The 19,773-nt window shown below is 45.6% G+C and overlaps 1 protein-coding gene across 1 annotated transcript; it reads left to right on the top strand.

Annotated features, from left to right (window-relative positions):
* The first annotated feature begins 8,642 nt into the window (after positions 1-8,642).
* On the top strand, positions 8,643-19,430 carry S100A10 (S100 calcium binding protein A10). The gene is made up of 3 exons (XM_079698223.1): positions 8,643-8,716; positions 15,722-15,874; positions 19,018-19,430. The coding sequence occupies exons 2-3, from the start codon at positions 15,743-15,745 to the stop codon at positions 19,177-19,179; spliced, it is 294 nt and encodes a 97-aa protein (XP_079554349.1). The 5' UTR covers positions 8,643-8,716; positions 15,722-15,742; the 3' UTR covers positions 19,180-19,430.
* The last annotated feature ends 343 nt before the right edge of the window (positions 19,431-19,773 follow it).

Here is a 19,773-nt window from a genome sequence, read left to right as displayed (position 1 = left end):
CATGCTTTTTTTTTTCTCATCATGTACACAGAGCATTACTGTTCCCACTGTTCAAGCCCTGAGAAATGCTACCAAAGGAATGAGCCACTGGGCAGGGTTCCCACCTAAATCACAGCCTCCATCTCAGGACAGCTCTGTACACTTCCCAGCACCATCTTCAACCCTCGGGTTTCTCAACAAGGCTTCCTGCTCCATATGCTGCCAGGCCCAGTCAAGAGAAAGCAAACCCAACTGCAGAGCTACTCACTCTGCAGCCACCAGAGGGTCCCACAGCATTAGCTAGGAAGCAAGGACACACCCTCTCCTAGCACAAATCTCCACCAAGCTTACTCTTCCCCGGTGCCTCACAGCAGCTTCCCCTGGCTTCCAGCCCCCAAACAGGATTGCCTGGAACCCCCAGAGCTACTTGCTGGCTAATACTGTTGAGGCACCAGTTCATACTAAGTGACCAGCTTTTCACAAGGGGTTTGTGTCACCAGGGCCCCATGGAGTCACATTTCTGTGGGTCTGAGAACTCCTCAGCCACATTCCATTATCATCCATGAACACAGAGTATCTGGGGCTTAAATAACTTTCTCTTTCATACAGCCCCCAGAATTTCTGTCTGGAACACCACTTCCTCTCAAGTTTTAATAAAGAAAAGGTAACTGCATATGAGACTGGCAGACTACAGCCCATGATGGGCAGGTCTTATCTTGCAGAGTTCTCCCCCAAGTCCAAGCATTCTTGGGGTCCAGACAAGCTGGTGTTCTGTTCTGGACTGATTACTTAACTCAAGGTACAGCATCCTTTTTTCTTTCTCCTTTGAAGAGATCTGGAAAATCAGAGTCCCTTATGACTAGAAGATGGAAGAGGAAGGCTAGAATTCCCAGGTTTTTCTTTGTCGGCTACCCCAATCCATAACATAAGTAGACCCGCAAACTTGTGACTGATTTTCATTAAGGATTTTTTTAAATAAATTTATTTTTTTTTTACTGCTTTGGGTCTTCGTTGCTGCGCGCAGGCTTTCTCTAGCTGCGGCGAGCAGGGGCTACTCTTCGTTGCGGTGCGCGGGCTTCTCATTGCAGTGGCTTCTCTTGCTGCGGAGCACGAGCTCTAGGCACGCGGGCTTCAGTAGTTTTGGTGCACGGGCTTAGTTGCTCCATGGCATGTGGGATCTTCCCAGACCAGGGCTTGAACCAGTGTCCCCTGCGTTGGCAGGCAGATTCTTAATCACTGTGCCACCAGGGAAGTCCCTCATTAAGGTTTTGTCTGTCTCTTTTTTGAGTGTTTAAAAAGAGGCTGGATATATTCAGGAAAATACTTTAAAGTAATTAAAAGACTTTGAGAGGTTGGCTCCTACCTTCAGGATGGCTGCACATAAATCACTTCATATAATCCCCATAATAACCTACCCCCCAGGATGGGAATATGAAGTCCATTTTATGGATGAGGAAACAGAAAGCACGGAGACTTACTTGCCCATGGCACAAAGCAATCATGCAGCAGAGCCAGGTTTCAACACAAGTCTGTCTGGCTCCAACCCACCCTCCACTTATTAATAATAATTATAGTTAACAGGAGTGGGGCACTTACTATGTGCCAGGCAGTCTGCTAAGTATTTACTCATTTATAGCCACAATATTCCTAGGAGGCAGGTATTCCTTTTGAGTCCATTTTCCAGATGAGAGAACTGAGGTTTGGAAAGGCTGGTGACATGTCCAAGATCACATGGCTAATGAGTGGCAGAGAAAATATGATTCACTCCCCAAGCCTGCATTCTTAACCCCTGTGATATGTAGCCAAACTGTCTCTCCGAATGTCCAGTCCCCCTCCCCCGTGCTCCCCTTGCTGCAGGCACACTGGGGGTTTTCAATTACCATCCCAGACCAAGCCTCTCCCCACCTCCCAGCCTCTGCATGTGCTTTTCCCTCTACCTAGAAAGCTTCCTCCTGGTCCCTCCCTTATTTTCAACCCTAGTTCCTCTTCTTCCTCTAGGTCTGAGTTCCAATGTCCCCTCTTCAGTGTAGTCTTCCCTGACTTTCTACTTCGATTCTTCTCTCACTCAGATCCTTGTTTTTCCCATCAAGGCACTCATTACAACTTACCCAAAATTTTATATTAGTTTCATTTTACTTGTATTTCATTTGCCTTTCCCGCTAGAATGAAAGGCCTATGAGGGCAGAAATTTGTCTGTCTTGGTCCCTGACATATCTCCAGTAGCCAGAAGATTCCAGGTATTAATAGGTGCTCTGTAAATATTTAATAGATTATAATCATTAGAATTTGCAGCTCACCAATAGAAGAAAGCAGATGGTTTCCAACCCCAAGCTAAGAGTTCTCTTGTGTTTAAAAAAAAAAAAAAAAAAAAAGGTTTCAGCTTCTGCTGCTCCAAGAGGTAAGTTAGCACAGCAAGCAGAGCCTCGATGGAGTCCTCCCAGTGCCCTAGAAGGAAGTCTGCTCAAAGATGTTCACCCACAAATCCCACACCAGGGACCTTGGGCCACAGAACAGCCCTGCTTGGCCTCCTTAAAGCTTCTTCTCCACAGGGAGGGATCACACAGAATCTGATCTGCTGCCCAGAAGCTGCTGCATACCAGGGCTGAGCTGGATGCCTCATGGTCATGAGCCAGTTCATTCTTTGCCATTACTCCAGGCGATAGGCATCTATCCCTATTTTACCCGTTAGGAGACTCAGGTTCACAGTGGTGAGATGGCTTTCCCAGAGCCACACAGCTGGTAAGTGGGAGAGTCACTCACTCCCCCTTTAACATTCTTCAGTGGCTCCTTGTCACCTTCAGAAATGAACTCCAAATTCTTTAGCACGTAACAGAGTAGGACCTTATAGAGCTTTCCTGGGACAGACCCCTCACCACCTTGTCCTCTGCCTGCCTCCTTTTTGTAGAAAAGCTGTAGTCTCCCAGGCCGCCCCTGAGTCACAAAAGCCTGGCTCAAGAGTTAATGTGAACATGTAGTGGCAAAAATAACAGTTGGGCCAGGAGAACTGATAAGAATTTAAACAGTAAATCAGGCATATGGCAGTCACAGAATCTTTAGTTCTTATCTGAAGTATATAGATAACAGTATCTGATGCACATTTCCTGAGTTGTTTTACAGATGCTAAAACCCCCACCAAATGGAAGAAGTTAACTACTTGATAACCATGAGCACTGTAGCCCCCAGAGCTACTGGAGCCTGAGGATTGATAATGTTAACCCCTGTGATACAGCCCTGCTACTTCACCATCAATCAATCAGAGAACTGTGCACAAGCTGATCACACACCCTGCGACTCCCCTCCCTCGCCTTGCCTTTAAAAATGCTTCTCCAACCTAAATGTCCATCAACAGAGGAATTGATAAAGGAGATGTGGTACATATATACAATGGAATATTACTCAGCCATAAAAAGGAACGAAATTGCGTCATTTGTAGAGACATGGATGGACCTAGAGACTGTCATACAGAGTGAAGTAAGTCAGAAAGAGAAAAACAAATATCGTATATTAATGCACATATGTGGAATCTAGAAAAATGGTATAGATGATCTTATTTGCAAAACAGAAATAGAGACACAGACGTAGAGAACAAACATATGGACACCAAGGGGGGAAGAGGGGGTGGGATGAATTGGGAGATTGGGATTGACATCTATACACTATTGATACTTTGTGTAAAATAGATAACTAATGAAAACCTACTGTGTAGCTCAGGGAACTCTATTCAATGCTCTGTGGTGACCAAAATGGGAAGGAAATCCAAAAAAAGAGGGGATATTTGTATACATGTAGCTGATTCACTTTGTTATACAGTAGGCTAATACAACATTGTAAAGCAACTATACTCCAATAAAAATAAATTTTAAAAAGTAAAAAATAATAAAAATGCTTCCCTGAAACCCATAGGGGAGTTCAGGTTTTTGAGCATTAGCTGCCCCGGACTCCTTGTCTGGCACCTACAATAAATGCTGCACTTTCCTTCGCCACAACCTGGGGTCAGTAGATTGACTTTACTGTACACTGGCGAGCAGAGCGAAGTTTGGTTCAATAACAAGCAAAGTATCCCAGGTGCCCTGGAGAAAGGCACCTCCTCTTGAGACTCATCCCCATCTGAGGCCCTAATGGACTTTGCGCTCTCCCCATGCAGAACTGAGGCAATTCCTGGAATAGACACAATACCTCACAATTCCATGCCCTGGCACATGATTTTCCCTCCTATCTGCCCACTCACAGAATGTGGCTAACCCTACTGGTCCTTTAAGATCCCCATAAACAAACAAACAAAAAGGACAGTCCCTGATAGGAATCTATCCTAAGAAAATAAACATGGGCAAAGATGTTTATTCAAAAGTAGTTCTTTTATATATAATTATTATTTATGACAGTAAAAAATTGGTAACAACCTAAATGTTTGAAAAATATGGGAAATGTTTAATAAATTCTATTTCCCTATTTAGGGTGTACTAGTAAAGCCACACTTGGTGTTTGTTTTGTTTTGGGGGTTGCCAGCAAAAAGTCTTGACCAGGCAACTGTAAATTGGTAGTTATCAACTGAACTGCCATGGAGGACTGTTGTGACTCCTTACTATGGCTCCGTAATTGGTGAATAAAGTTTCCTTTTGCTACAACTATGATTCAAAGCATTAATACAATGCTTTGGAAACCCAGGACTCTGGAAGTCCTGTCCATCTTGTGGAGCTGCAGCCACTAAGATGCGGGAGCCCTCAGAATCTGGCCAGCAGGCCAAAGAAGAGAGTAGAGAAGCCACAGTGTAATTGAATACAGTTTTCCCTTGGTACCCTTGTGGGTACTGGTTCCAGAAACTCCCCCCATACCAAAATCCATGGTTGCTCAAGTCCCTTATATAAGATGGCACAGTATCACATATAACTTACCCACATCCTCCAGTATACTTTAAATCATCTCTAGATTACTTGTAATACCCAATAGAATGTAAATACCATGCAAATAGTATGTAAATGCAATGTAAATAGTTGCCAGAAAGGCAAATTCAAGTTTTGTTTTTTGGAACTTTCTGGAATTATTTTTCTGAAAATTTTCGATCCATGGTTGGTTGAATCTGAGGATGAGGAACCCCCAGATATGGACAGCCAACTGTAGTTACTTGTTGAGTGGGGAAAAAAAAAAATGAGTGAGTAAATGAACAATCATGCTCTTGATATTTAATGACATACAAAGTAATAAAAATAAGGTATTATGGGACAAAAATAGAATACATAATTTTATAATCAGTGTGGTCACAATTTAGGAATTTCACATCAAAAGCAAAAAGAATGAATTTGCTTATTTTTAACAATTTTCAGCACTTCCTAGCTCTTCACTAAATAACTACCACCCAAGCCACCAATGGATTTGATAGCAGTTGTCACAATGGCTATTGTTTGCCAATTCTGGCTGACGCCTGACAACCTTTGAGGAAAACTGGATGTACTCTGTTGGAGTAGAGAAAGCTTTGGAGTTCTTTCTTCCTATTGGATTGCATCTGGAACTTTTCCTTTGCTGCCCAGTTTTTTAGTGAGCAAGTTTGGTGAAAGGTGGGAGAGACAGATCCATTGCGTCAACTAACTTTTTCTGAATTCCCTTTAAGGATCAAATTCAACAATCCCTTCTGGGTTCAATTTTCAAATAAAAAAAATATCCTCCCTGGACTTCCCTGGTGGCGCAGTGGTTAAGAATCCTCCTGCCAATGTGGGGGACATCGCTTCGAGCCCTGGTCCGGGAAGATCTCACATGCCGCGGAGCAACTAAGCCCGTGCGCCACAACTACTGAAGCCTGCGCGCCTAGAGCCCGTGCCCCGCAACAAGAGAAGCCACTGCAATGAGAAGCCCGCGCACTGCAACGAAGAATAGCCCCTGCTCGCCGCAACTAGAGAAAGCCTGTGCACCCAACGAAGACCCAACACAGCCAAAAATAAATAAATAAATCATTCTACCTAAATCCCCAAATTATATATATATTTATTTATATTTATATATGTAATATATATGCATAAAAAGACTAAAAGGTATGGACAGAAATAATCAAAAAAATCTATACAAGGAATAAAAAATAGTTGTATTTGAGCCAAACTGAGGATGATACCAAGGGAGACACAGATTCAAGAAGCACTTGAATTGTGTCCCACTGGACTACAAATGAGGAGGCTTATAAACGCAAAAACTGCAAAATTACATAAGTTGTTTGTCGAGAATTAAAATTAGATCTGGCAAGAAGTAAGGGTGCTTATTAAGTAAGGGTTGGTTAACGCCCCAAATGGTTGCACAGTTACAAAGGAACACCTTAAGACCATGAGGTTGCAGCTGGCAGCTGCTAGCAGATACTGGGTTTTTTGTTTGTTTTGTTTGTTTGTTTTTTAGCCACACTGCACAGCATGCCGGATCTTAGTTCCCCGACCAGGGATGGAACCGGTGCCGCCTGCAGTGGAAGCGAGGAGTCTTAACCACTGGACCACCAGGGAAGTCCCTAGCAGATACTGTTTTGAGAGGGGCTGGTGGTGTTCTTGAGTCTGATACAGTTCGGAAAATTCAAGTTCTTAACGATGTAGGAACTATCTGAAATCACATTCACAATGGCCACCCAACTCCATTTAGGATGCCTGAGCCACACTTACTCCATTTTGATTTTTTAAATGCACTCTTTTCTTTAATGATTAAAGCAGATGTACAATGCATGTTTGGCCACAAAACAGGCTGTTCTAGTTAGCATAAAGTTTAAGTGAAATCATGTATAAGCCAAAATGGCTTCCCCATACTTCATAATGTAAAAACTTCTTCCATCAAAGGAAATATATAAAAGTATTTCTTTGGTCCATGAGTTTACAAATAATCTTATTTTCCTTTTTATACATTGGTATATTTTCCAAACTTTCTACAATAAGAATGTAACCTTTTTTACAATCAGATTTAAAAGTGATGGTAAACATTATTGTTATTTGAAGAACATCTATGAAATGTTCCTCCTCCAGGAATTGTTCTGCGACCATTCCATGGGGACTTGGAGGCCCCTCCTCAAGTTCTCACAGTGTCCCTTCGTGTCCTCTACCATTCACTGAGCTCACTGGATTTTAGCCATTTGCTAATCTATCTTCCAACAAGATTTGAAGCTCTTTGAGAGACAGGACTGATTCTTTGATTTCTGAATCCCCAGGCCCTAGCACATACATTAAGCATCCCTAAATGTTTGTGAATCAAATGAAGAAATCAAATAAGGAGTCTATAGTATACGGAACTCAGGTATTCTCATTCTAAACCCAGTTGCATATTTCCTGGAACTAAAGAGATCTAGAATTTTCTCCATTCTTGACTGTAACCTAGGGCCTAGGAAGAACTTAGGAAGCCTATGTTTTTTGCAGGAGTGCCCCCCTGAACATTCAGCACCAATGTTGCAGGAACCCAGCAGAGTGAGAGCTGAAATCCAAGTTGCCAAGATTAGTCACTTGGAGGCACTTGGAGGCTTCCCCAAGTCTGCTCATTCCTTTGGGATCACTCACTCCTCCCAGGACCTCCCCTGGGAACAAAGGAAAACCCAAGACTTGGGACTGGGCCCTTTTCCAACAACAGCTGCTAGTAGTTTGCATTTAACCCTAAACCACAATTAAAATAAAAAGTGGGGGGGGGGGACTTTCCTGGTGGTGCAGTGGATAAGTCTCCGTGCTCCCAGTACAGGGAGCCAGCTTGGATTCCTGATCACGGAACTAGATCCCACATGCACGCCGCAACTAACAGTTTGCATGCCACAACTAAGGAGCCCTCCTGCTGCAACTAATACCTGGCGCAACCAAATAAATAAATATTTTTTTAAAAATGGTGGGGGGAATAGCGTCAGCTAGGAAACACTTAGGTTTTCTCTAAATTTCTTCTAAAGAATTTGAGGACCAAACAGGCCAATTTCAGGACAAAAAAAGGAGACCCTGAAACAGGTTTTAACAATATCAACTATGACGGAAGCCATTCACACTAAGAGGGGTAAATCTCCAGTTCAACAAAGTGTTTGTAACGCCCTCGATCTGACTAGCCACCAAACGGCAACCACCCCCCTCCACTCCGCGAGCAGGCGCCGGCAGGGAACTCGGCTTCTCTGAGAGCTGCCCGTGGACAGGGGTTCCAGGCCTTGGAGACCCTCCCAACTGACCTCCTAGGGCCTTATCTGAAACCAACCAAGTCTGACGCCCTCGCGGTCGTTAGGACTCCACGAGCCCCTCCCTGTAGTATCATCTAGAAAATAATTCCTAGACCTGTAGGTTACGGACAAGCGCTTACAATCTGGTTCTGGGCCAGCGCGCCCCACCCGCAGCATGGCTGGATTCTTGGATTTGCACACTCACTCGCTCTCTAAAACCAAACCCGAGAGGAAGGGCATGGCCGAGGGTGGGAATGTCCTAAAATATTCCAGAGCATTTGAGTAGGAAGAGAAGTTTACAGTATTGCTCTCACTGGGGGCGGTGGGGAGCCCTGGAGCGACGCTCCTCCGCACAGCGAAAGAAGGGTGTGTGCGCTGCGCCCGGGGTGTGAGTGTTGAGTGCGGGGGCAGGAAGAGGAGGGAGGAGAAGGGGTGGGGTGAGCGGAGGCCCTGACACTGGGCCAGGCTCCTCCTGCCTCCCCCGCTCCCCGCCCCCACTTACTAAGGCGCCCAGCCCGCGGCGCTCTGCTCACTGGCCGCACGTCCCCGCTAGCCGAGCGCCCCCGCCAGCCGAGCGTCCCCGCCGCCCCTCCTGCCACGGTGAGTTCCGCCCGCCGGTCCCAGGCGGTCCCCAGCCCCAGACCCCGCGCCCGTGGAAACCCCCGCATCGGCGGCTCTGGCTCGCCCGGCTGGCTTCGCCGGGTGTCCCGGGCGCCGGGGGGCTTGGTCGAGGATCAGCTGGAGATGGGGAAGTATCTGGGCCACACCCTGGCTTGGAGAGCAGCGCCCCTGACCCGCCCAGACGCGAGCCCCCAGATCCTCGCGGGGGGGGCGAGCCCTTGTCCTTCACTACTGTACCTCCGTGTTGGTGCCCTGGGGTCTGCTCTCTCCTACCTTTCGGTTTGTCTTTTTTTACACCCACTTTCCTACTTTTCGACTAGTCGCCCTAGTTACCCGAACCCCCGCTTCTGGCCCCCTGTCCTGGCCGGCGTATTTCTTTGTGTGCTCCGGCTGCAGGCTGACCTCTGTCCAGATGTTCGTAGCCACCTCCTAGCTGGACGGCCCGTGCAGGCTCGGGGAGGGCTGACGGTTTCCCTACCCAAAGGACACCCCTCAGCCCCTCTCCCCGATGCTTCAGGTTGGGCTTCCTGTTGTTTGTCTGCTAGACGGGAAGGTTCTTACTGCCGACCGAGGGAGGAAGGTCTATTTTCTTTATAACGCAGTTTTATAACGCAGTTTTGCTGAGGGGTGGGGGTAAGAGGGGGAGGGAAGCCTATGTGAAACCTGTGTGAGTGATTTTTGTACTGAAAGGGATCCCTTCTTGCTGTCTTAAACAAGTGGAACTATACAGAGATAGAGGAAGAGCAGGCTTAACGAAGGATCTTCTAACCCAGACTAATCTGGCCCAGTGCAATGAGCTCTTGGTACCTGGTCACAATTTGAGCCTGGCCAGAGGACGGGCGCTCCCCCCAGGCCTGGATACCACACTCTCTAGCCTCGGCCGGACTCCGCCTAACTGAAACCCGGAATCTGCCTTGTTGGGCCGGGGTGGTGGGGAAAGCAGAGCAGCTAGCCTCGTACCAGGCGCAACCGAGCCCCGGGCCAGACTCTGGAATACGTTAAGCCCACCCCCTTCGCTGGGAGCTTTCTGCAGGGCGTGGTTAGCACAAAGGGCTCCCGGATTCTCCTAGTGGAGGCCTGTGACTCAGTTGTGAGGCCATGTGGGTGTGGCCCGGATGGTTGCAGATTGATTCTGCAGATGGTTCAGACAGAACACTCCCTGAAGGAAAAGGGGAACTGTGCCATCTTAGAGGGCATTTTCCAAGAGGAAGTGAGTCACACCAGGACTTGGCCCGCAATCTGAAGGAGAGGTTTCTTGACTGAACTGTGTGTGAAGACAGCAGTTAGACTGGTAGGGCCATGGCAGAACTGCTGCTAGGTTATCGGCTTGTATGCCTGCTGGCAGGCTGCCCCAGCTTTATTTAGGAGGTAGCTCTTCCCGTTAAGAGGTTTGCAGTTGCTGCAGGTGCTTTTTCCCCTGCAGCCTGAGTTTCAACCTGCAGCAGTGGATTTTTATATCCTGCACCTCAGGTGAGGCCAGTCTCAACACCCTGTCAATGATCTTTGCCTCCAACGTGATTCAGCAAATTGCAAAAGGTAATGACAGGCATTAGGGCAGGAATGAGTTCATATAACTCATTTGGAATTTCTTCATCAGCCCTGCCCCAACAGATTCCTCTCCAGTTTCTATTTAATCATCTCGTCCAAATGATGTATTCCTTCCTTGACAGCCAGAAGCTACTTTCTTCACTGTGGTCCTTGATACACCATTTGGAGATTCTTATTTTGGTTCTTCAAATTTTCCTGAGGGTCTACTGAGCATAGCACCCTGACTTCTAGGTGATGGTCTTCCCTGGCTTTTCCTGCATACAACATCAGATGGCCCCTTTTCCTCCCATGTCTGGCCCCTGTCCAGCCTCTCCAGCAGCCACGCCAGTGAGGTCAGGCCTTGTGCTGGGTGGAGCTGAGACTGAGTGCCTCCTTGCTTTCCATGGACAGCTCCAAAAATGTGAATTTTTTAGAGCCTACCCACTTGGTATGGCCTTGATCCAGTCCAGTCTTTTAAAGTTGAGGGAAACAATGGAATCCTTTCAGAGTTATAATGTGCAGATTAGCACTCAGAGTGCTGGGAAAGCTAGACTGATCTTTTTATTAGGATCTTTCTTAAGCTTCTCATTTTCCCGGGACTCAACAATTTAGGAATTTCACATCAAAAGCAAAAATAATGAATTTGCTTATTTTTAACAATTTTCAGCACTTCCTAGCCCTTCAGTGGGTTTAATAGCAGTTGTCACAGTGGCTATTGTTTGCCAGTTCTGGTGATGCCTGACAACTCTTCAAGAAAAACTGGATGTACTCTTTTAGGGTAGAGACGGCTTCAGAGTTCTCCTATTGGATTGCATCTAGAGCTTTTCTTTTGCTGCTCACTTTTTTTAGTGGGAAAGTTTTACATTTGGTGAAAGGTGAGAGAGACAGCCTGGATCAGATTCATTGCCTCCACTCACTTCTTCTGAATTCCCTTTAGGGATCAAATCAAGAATGCCTTCTGGGTTCAATTCCCCATCCCACCCCCCACCCCACCCCCAATTTTTTTCTTTTTAAATTCCTCAAAGCAAAAGGAAGGAAACCTAAAACACATTTTAGATAACAGATGTTTGTTTTTACTGACATTCTGCCAATTGTTTTCTGGGTGGGCTGTAAGAAAAGTAGGGTATGGACAAGACATGAAAGAGCAAAGTAGATCAGACTTCTTGCTCTTTGGAAGTCTCCTTTTTGAAATTATGACCTGGATCTGGGCATGAGTCCAGAGCAAACATTTGGTATTGCTTAGAAGCAGACACTTTTCTAAGGAGGCCTCCTACTTCCCTGCTACTCCCAGAAGGATCAAAATTTACATTATTGTCAATTTCCTTCTTACTGATTCATTGAGCAGGCTCTGAGGACAGGGCGCTAGCTTCTGGGACCCTGCTACTGGAGCCCACAGTTTAGTGCGGAAAGAAACAAACACAGTTAACTAGAATTCAGGCCATATTTTAAAATAGTATGACCTTAGCTGGTGAACTCCCCAGAGGCAAGCATCATGGGACAGAGGTGGTGGAGAGCACACCCACGTGTGCCTAACACCGTGACAGGGTCATGCAAAGTAGGTGTTTGGTGAAGGAACAGAAAAAATGGAAAATTGAATTCCCACCACTGTAACTAAATTTGTAAAGCTCAGAATTCTTTTCGGAAGAGAAAACTACACAAAGAAAGACACGTGAGCTTCCACTCTTCAGACCTGTGTAGGAGATACACAGACATCAGAATAAAATGATTCAATAAAAGGTGAGTGAATGATGAAGCAGTTAGAGCCTGTGGAGCTCACAGTGAGAGAGCAGTAAAGTGGGATAAACCAAAACTCAAGAAAACGGTAAGAGTGAGAAGAGAAAGAAAAGTCAAGTCGTGTTGGGTGACCAGACCTGTTTAGCAGGATACACCGTTTTCTCCTCCGCTATGGAATGTACTCTCCTATGGGATGTACTCTGCGGTTCATTCATAGGCCGCCCCTTTCCCGGCCCTTCCCAGCCCTCACCTCCTCCCGCAGAGCTCCCAGCCTCAAGGGTTTCAGCCCAGACCCGGTAGTCACACCTGCACCTCAGCTCCGGCCAAGGGAATTATTTGATTGATTCATTCACTCATTAGCAAACACTAAACCACTATTTAGTTGTTCGTGGATAGAACTGAATAATTCACAGTTCTTAACCTAGAGGAACTTAAATCTAAGATAGACGGGCAAATGATTAAACGGATGGAGTGTTTCAGGTGCCAGAGTAGGCTGTCTGGGGAACAGAGGGGACGCTGCAGCCTCTCAACCCCAGGCCCAAGGCTATCCATTGGAAGTGTTTCCGAGCCAGAAGCTGTAGAGTCCCGGGGTGGGACTCTTCTGGGGCTGAGGAAACGGCGAATTCAAGTCCCTGAACTGCTTGCTGCTTTAGCAACCAATGGTCAGTGCTTCCGTCAGCCCAGGCTGGGCAAGCCCCGCCCAAAATGGGAGGGCCGGGCAGGCTGACTCAGTAAGTCAACTGCTGCACTCTGGAAGAGCTGTTCGATTCATCCACTAGCCAAAAGAACAGTATTAATCACATCTTCCCCTTTTCCTTCATCTTACTTTAAAACCAGTGTACTGGCTTCACCTTCAAAACGGAATAACTTTCTCGTAGCCCAGGTCTGTTCCCTCAGGGGCCCTGGTTACTGATGAGAGGGTGGTCATCTCTGGTTTTCAAAGCTGTTTTCACTTTCACAACCTTAGATCTCCTGAGTAGCCCCTGATCTACATTCTTATTGCAGAACAAACAGGGAGTCTGTGCTGACTGCTGTGTCCACGGCCCATGTGCTGAGTAAACAGCAGAGGGAGATCCAGTGGGACAGGAAAGCTCTGGCACTTCAGACTGAGCATAGACAATCCCGGGCTGGGTTTGGAGTGACCTGAGTGCTCACTAGAGGAAGACTGGCCTCACTCTCTTGAAGAAGGTATTCAGGGGTGGCCAGGACTTCCTCAGCTTACAAGTTGTATTTCTTAGAGGTTCCTAAATTAGCCTGTTTCCTATTTTAGGGGTCCTTACCCTGCTGTATTCCCTTTCTTACTTCTCTGGCTTTGCAGTGCATTTTCCTTCTGCTCTGCCCTGTGAAGAATGTGAACTAGGTGTCCCACAGCCAGTTCCAGTTTCTGGGATCTTTGGGCATTTGTTGTGAAGTGCTCTGCCACTTGAGCTTGGGCACGGGTATTTTTAAACCTCTGTGGTGGCTGACTCCTTTCCTGAGATATTTCAGAACTGGTGTGGGATGCCACAGCCTTCTCCCATAGGTGACTCATTCAGTTCACTTCTCTTATGTTGCTGGACTTCCAGAGCCAATCCAGGCAAGGCTGACTCCCTCTAAGCCCACTGCCATCTGAAGCCAGATCCTGGCTGTGTCAGGAGAGAGGGGAAAGGGTGTGGTTCCCCTGGAATTCATCCCACAGTGGACCTTGAATTGGCTGCTCTCTCCAAGAGAACTGCTTTCCAGATGAATCATGCCAGATTCTGGTTTATAGCATTCTCTAGAGTATAGCATTCTTTGGCATACTGATTCCTGTACTTTTCTGGAGATTAAGGGGTAGAACTTTTGACGCTTAAAGTGTAATTTTTCAATCCTCATGTTCACCAACTCCACCTTCTCTGTAACAGACAGCATTTACGGATCTGTGTTGAGTACGCATATGTCAGCGGAAGGAACCAGACTGAAAGCATGTCTCCAGTTCCTGTTGAGACTCTTCAGGGGAAGTTACCAGCCTCTTCTTCAATCTCTGCTCTAAACTTATTCTTGATGGTTTTTTTTGTGTGTGTGTGTGTTTTTTTTTTGAGTGGTATATTACAGTCTCAATTCAAATTCACCTGTTTCCTATCCAGTAGTGATTTTAGATGGTGTTAGCCAAAGCTACTCCATTCTGGCTAAAGCATGCCTTCCAGTTAAGCAAAATTCATTGGGCTCCTATTAAGTACCAGGCATTGGGTCTTGATGAGACATATGCCCCCAGATTATTATACCTGAATATAATGATCTGACACATCCTTTCCTTTCTTTTTTTTTAAATTAAATTTATTTATTTATTTATTTATTGGCTGTGTTGGGTCTTCGTTGCTGCGGGTGGGCTTTCTCTAGTTGCAGTGAGCGGGGCTACTCTTCATTGCAGTGCACGGGCTTCCCATTGCGGTGGCTTCTCTTGTTGCGGAGCATGGGCTCTAGGTGTGTGGGCTTCAGTAGTTGTGGCACGCAGGCTCAGTAGTTGTGGCAAACGGGTTTAGTTGCTCCACGGCATGTGGGATCTTCCCAGACCAGGGTTCGAACCCGTGTCCCCTGCATTGGTAAGTGGATTCTTAACCACTGCACCACCAGGGACGTCCCTTACCTTTGTTTTAAACTATTCACAATGAAAAGCTCTTCCTTTCCCACTGCACCTCAGACTGTGAGAGTAGCTCTTTTGTCTAGTGCTGCCAAAAATATATCAGATCCCCAAAGGAATTAGGATATACTATTACTTGTTCCTTCTCAAGGAAGTAGATAATGGGCTTTGGGTAGCTTTTATTTGGATAGGGCAACTGCATGTTACTACCAAAGATACAAATGTCTTTGTTACAATCAATAACAAGTTCAGAACTTTAGTAAAGAATACATGGAGGGGGCTTCCCTGGTGGCGCAGTGGTTGAGAGTCCGCCTGCCAATGCAGGGGACGCGGGTTCGTGCCCCGGTCTGGGAGGATCCCACATGCCGCGGAGCAGCTGGGCCCGTGAGCCATGGCCGCTGAGCCTGCGCGTCTGGAGCCTGTGCTCCGCAATGGGAGAGGCAACAGCAGTGAGAGGCCTGCGTACCGCAAAAGAAAAAAAAAAATACATGGAATTCCCTGGCGGTCCAGTGGTTAGGCCTCAGCACTTTTACTGCAGTGGCCTGTGTTCAGTTCTGGTTGGGGAACTAAGATCCCGCAAGCCATGCAGTGAGGCCAATACATGCTCAGGAGACAAAATTCATTTTTAAGCAGATTTCTAAACCCTAGAATGACTGAACAAGGTTACCTAGTTAAGTTTGGAGAGTTGAAGTTTTTATATTAACCAGGCTTGATTGTGTGGGTTGTTGGTATTCAGCCATATCCATATCGAAGAGTCCCATTTACCAGTGCTAAGAGAAACAGAGAAACGTCTGTTCTTTCAGTAGGTGCTTTGTCAGTTAAAAGGAGGGGCACTGATCTTGCTTTTCCAAATAATTAGTGTTTTTACTCTTCATTTGGTGATTTATGCAAAATTAGCGGGCAACTAGATAAATCCCTTATTCAGAGCACCAATACCTGAACTGCCTATTTTCATCAGCAGGAGGCATAAAACCTGAGTGAACTGGTTCTTATATTCATTGAATTTTACAGCTGAAAAGGATTGAATGAATGAGCTAATCACCCTCTTCCAATCATTCTCAAAAGACTGGTAATTCATGTCACTTAAAAGTTAACATAAATTGTTTCTTTACATCCTTTAATAGCTTCCAACAGACCTCACCAAAATGCCCTCTCAAATGGAACACGCCATGGAAACCATGATGTTCACATTTCACAAATTTGCTGGGGATAAAGGCTACTTAACAAAGGAGGACCTGAGAGTACTCATGGAAAAGGAGTTCCCTGGATTTTTGGAAGTAAGTGTTGAAAGGCTCAGAAAGAACCAGAACCAGATGTAAAAAATCAATGCTTCTGGGCCCTAGTTCCTTTCCCTTCCTCTTTCCAGCCCTTCCCTGTGGAAGTCACTACTAGAAAGGTGTTTTCATTCATTTACTTATTAAACATTATTGAATGCCTACTGTTTGTAAGATACCAAGGGAGGAAACAGAAGGTAAAGAAGACACAGCCCCTGCCCTCAAGGAGCTTACAGTTTGGAAGTGAAATGAGACTACACACAAATCACCATAATGCGAGGTGTTAGAAGTCATCCGTGTCCATTGAAACAGAGTTTCAGGAAAGAGGACCTTTCACCAGAGTAATCAACCAGGTTGCCTTGTTGCCCTCAGGCCCATAAACCTGGCACTGGAGGTACCACATCCTGGTCACATCCACTTTGAGCAACCTGAATCTCCCTTCTTAAACTAAATCCCTTTAGATAAAGGCTTTAAAATTTTTTTCCAACACTGCTCTAAAGCAATGGTGTCAAGCATCTGCTGAATGAGAGCCAAGCGGCACTCCAGAAATAACTGCTTTTCACATTGAAAATGCAATGAGAACACAGGAGCGCGGTTTGAGTTTATGCCTCACCTTTGACAGATCGAGGGGTCCGTGAAGACCAGAAGAGGATCTGCCATGAGCTCAGATACATCACTCAGGACATTAGGCAACAAGGCACAGTTGCCCTTTTACATCATAGGCCCTCAAGAGATGGTTGTTGCGTTTCACTGAAGGTGAAACATTGCCTAACAAAATATTAGATTGAAATGCAGGCCCTTCTCCCCCTGCCACAGCCAGAGTCATTTGAAGGGATCAGTACTGTGTTTGGTGTGCATTAGCCTCTAAAGGGCAAAGGGAGGAGATGGTAAAAGACAGGGTTCTGCCTCTTGTCATCTGCCTGGTAAACAGCATTAATCAAGCCCCTGACTCCTGACTCATTAAACATAGGGTTTTGTAGTACATGATGACTTACATGTTATCAATACCAGTCAAATAAACAGATAGAAATAGCTTAACTAGTATCTCAGAGCTGCAGTTACCACAATTCTATCCCAGAATGAGTTAGAGGATACTGTTGTTCTGCTTTTGTACAGTTCTGGGATAGAGCCCCAGACCAGGACCCTAACTGGGAAGGTTGCTTCAGCTTCCTGTGCCTCAGTTCCTGCCTCTGGAAAATGAGAGGCTGGACATGATTATCTCCAAGACCACTTTCACTTTCTGTGATCCTTCCAGGCAAGCATAAAATTCGAGGACAAAATGTGCTCATTGTAAACCTGCCCATCACACAAACAAAGGCGTTCTCGGTCTACTTCTGAACACTCATTAATTGTGTTGTTGCATAAGTTAGAAGCCAGGATGATATCACATGAGACGAAGATCCTTCCTCCCTAAAGGCTTTGTGGCTTGGTAAACATAAAGTGTTCAGTACCAAGTACTGAACGTGGCAGTATAATTTATTCTAAGCATGGGGTCATAATTCCAAGCACACCCACACTCGCTGCATTCACAGATCGTTTTGTTTCTAAACTTGACCCCTTACGTCATCCAAATTTCACTCCTTCTGACCACAGCCAGGAAGCTGGGGTTAAGGCCAGAATTAACTGAAACCCACCCAAAGCAGAGGTAGCTGCATAGACAGGTTATAGATGATTGCTTAGGGCGTGTAGGAAATGCTGCTGCTTTACCTTAAGGGATTTCTGAGTGCAGTTTATAAAAATCCAGCACACTTGAGACACTGAGTATCAGTTCCCTCACTCATTTATACAATCAATGAAATTCATAAATATTTTACCTGAGTCCTTTAACACCTGTAAAGGGCCATATTTCCCTCTGGTTGATGGCATGGACCCTACAGGAGAAACCACACTTTCCCACTTCTAAGCATCATCACTACGAAAAGGAATGATCAAGCCAATCACCTTGAAAACAGAGTAAAAGAAAAAACAAAGGGGATCTTAACGTGCTCATCTTAGTTCCATGTATTCATGCTAGGCACTGAGAATCATGGGGAGTTTTATAACTCCATCACACATACTGCTTTCGAAGTACATCCAGTGTAAAACAAAGAGTACATCCAGCAAAGAGTATAGGATGGCATAGATTGACCAACTTATTAAGAACAGAAGCAATCTTAGAAACACTCTAGTCCAACCTCAATTCTTAGTTGTTACATGAAGGCCCACCAAGCTGTGTGACTTACTCAAGGTCACCTGGCTAATATGATATGAAGCCACCCTAGACTGGCCTCAGCTGTGCCAAGAAATGAGGAACATCTGCCTGAACTCTTTAAACCTAACAAACCCCAGGGCATCATTAACACCTCTTTAAAATCCATAGGACATGGGGCTTCCCTGGTGGCGCAGTGGTTGAGAGCCCGCCTGCTGATGCAGGGGACACAGGTTCGTGCACCGGTCCAGGAAGATCCCACATGCCGCGGAGCGCCTGGGCCCGTGAGCCATGGCCGCTGAGCCTGCGCGTCCGGAGCCTGTGCTCCGCAGCGGGAGAGGCCACAACAGTGAGAGGCCCGTGTACCGCAAAAAAATAAATAAATAAAATAAAATCCATAGGACAATGATCTGAAATTTACTCCCTAAATAATCGCATGAGGTCTTTCATAGGAGTTTCCTTCTTTAAGGACTTGACCATGCTATCAGGAATGAAAGTTTGTCAAGAGAATATAAGTTTAAACTGAAAAATGGGGGAATTTAGGGTGGTTCTCAGACAGAATTTTGTGATTCTGAAAATTGTGGTAACAGTTGGACTGTAAGTAAAGCATGTCAGAAGGCCATGCTGGTTTCTAAGTGGATTGAGAGTTCAGAGTCGTGAGTCTCCCTTCTCTGGCACTGAATCTCCTCTTTCTAGAAATAGGCTGTTTCTAGTCCCTGAGTTATATACAAGAGTGCCATGGAAACCTCTTTCCTAGCTTGAAATAAATATGAATTTACTGAAATGCTCCCTCAAAGCAGAAAAATACATTTAGATGACCTCCAAAGATCACTATGACCTAAAGCAGGAATTCAAATAATTAGGAGATTATATATATAGCTGTCAGCAGTACAAATCAAAGAAGCTCGTCATTGCAACCACTGACTCATATTTCTTGCCTCTGTCCTTTTTTTTTCAGAATCAAAAAGACCCTCTGGCTGTGGACAAAATAATGAAGGACCTGGACCAGTGCCGAGACGGCAAAGTGGGCTTCCAGAGCTTCTTTTCACTAATCGCTGGGCTCACCATCGCATGCAATGACTATTTTGTAGTACACATGAAGCAGAAGGGAAAGAAGTAGGCAGCATTGAACAATTACTCCCACCCTGATAAGAATTCTCATAAAGGGTCACTTAAGGAATCTGCCCCACAGCTACCCCTGTATAAGGATTTCCTGAGCAGATTGGGACCCTTAGAAAATGTACAAATAAAATCCAGCTCCACCTTGAGAAGCAGAGAAAGAAAAGTCAGTTAAAGCCAGATAAGCTTTTGATTTTTATATTGCTTGCATCCCCTTGCCCTCAATAAACAAATTCCTTTTTTAGTTCTGAATTTGAGACAGAATGTTTGTTCTTCTTCAGAAGTGTTTGTTCCCTGCTTCATTCACAAAGAGCCCACATGCCCTTAAGCATCTAGCGCAAGGCAGAGCTCTTTCCACAGAACCTGCAAAATGGGAAAGCACTCTCCACTCAGGCTTGAAGTCTAACTTCTCAAATTGATCTGCCCTGTAGCTGTTCCTAGCTGAAGGACAACAACTCCAAGGATTAAAAGAAGGCACTTCAGGGTATATTCCACCTTTATAATTCCTGAGCATAGTCCTGCCCAGTTAAATCAGTGCCTTTCCAGCCAGCACTTTGTATGCCTGAGATGTCTGAGTCCATTTTTCATAACAAAG

This window comes from Hyperoodon ampullatus (genome assembly GCF_949752795.1).
Source record: "Hyperoodon ampullatus genome assembly, chromosome: 2".
NCBI lineage: Eukaryota > Metazoa > Chordata > Mammalia > Artiodactyla > Ziphiidae > Hyperoodon > Hyperoodon ampullatus.
Note: the sequence above shows the minus strand (reverse complement) of the source record. Positions and strands in the feature narration are given on the sequence as shown.

Coding starts and splice junctions, on each gene's coding strand:
- S100A10 (XM_079698223.1), top strand. CDS start 15,743: ATGCCCTCTCAAATGGAACACGCCATGGAAACCATGATGTTCACATTT. Junction 15,875..19,017: donor AGTTCCCTGGATTTTTGGAA/GTAAGTGTTGAA, acceptor TTTTTTTTTCAG/AATCAAAAAGACCCTCTGGC.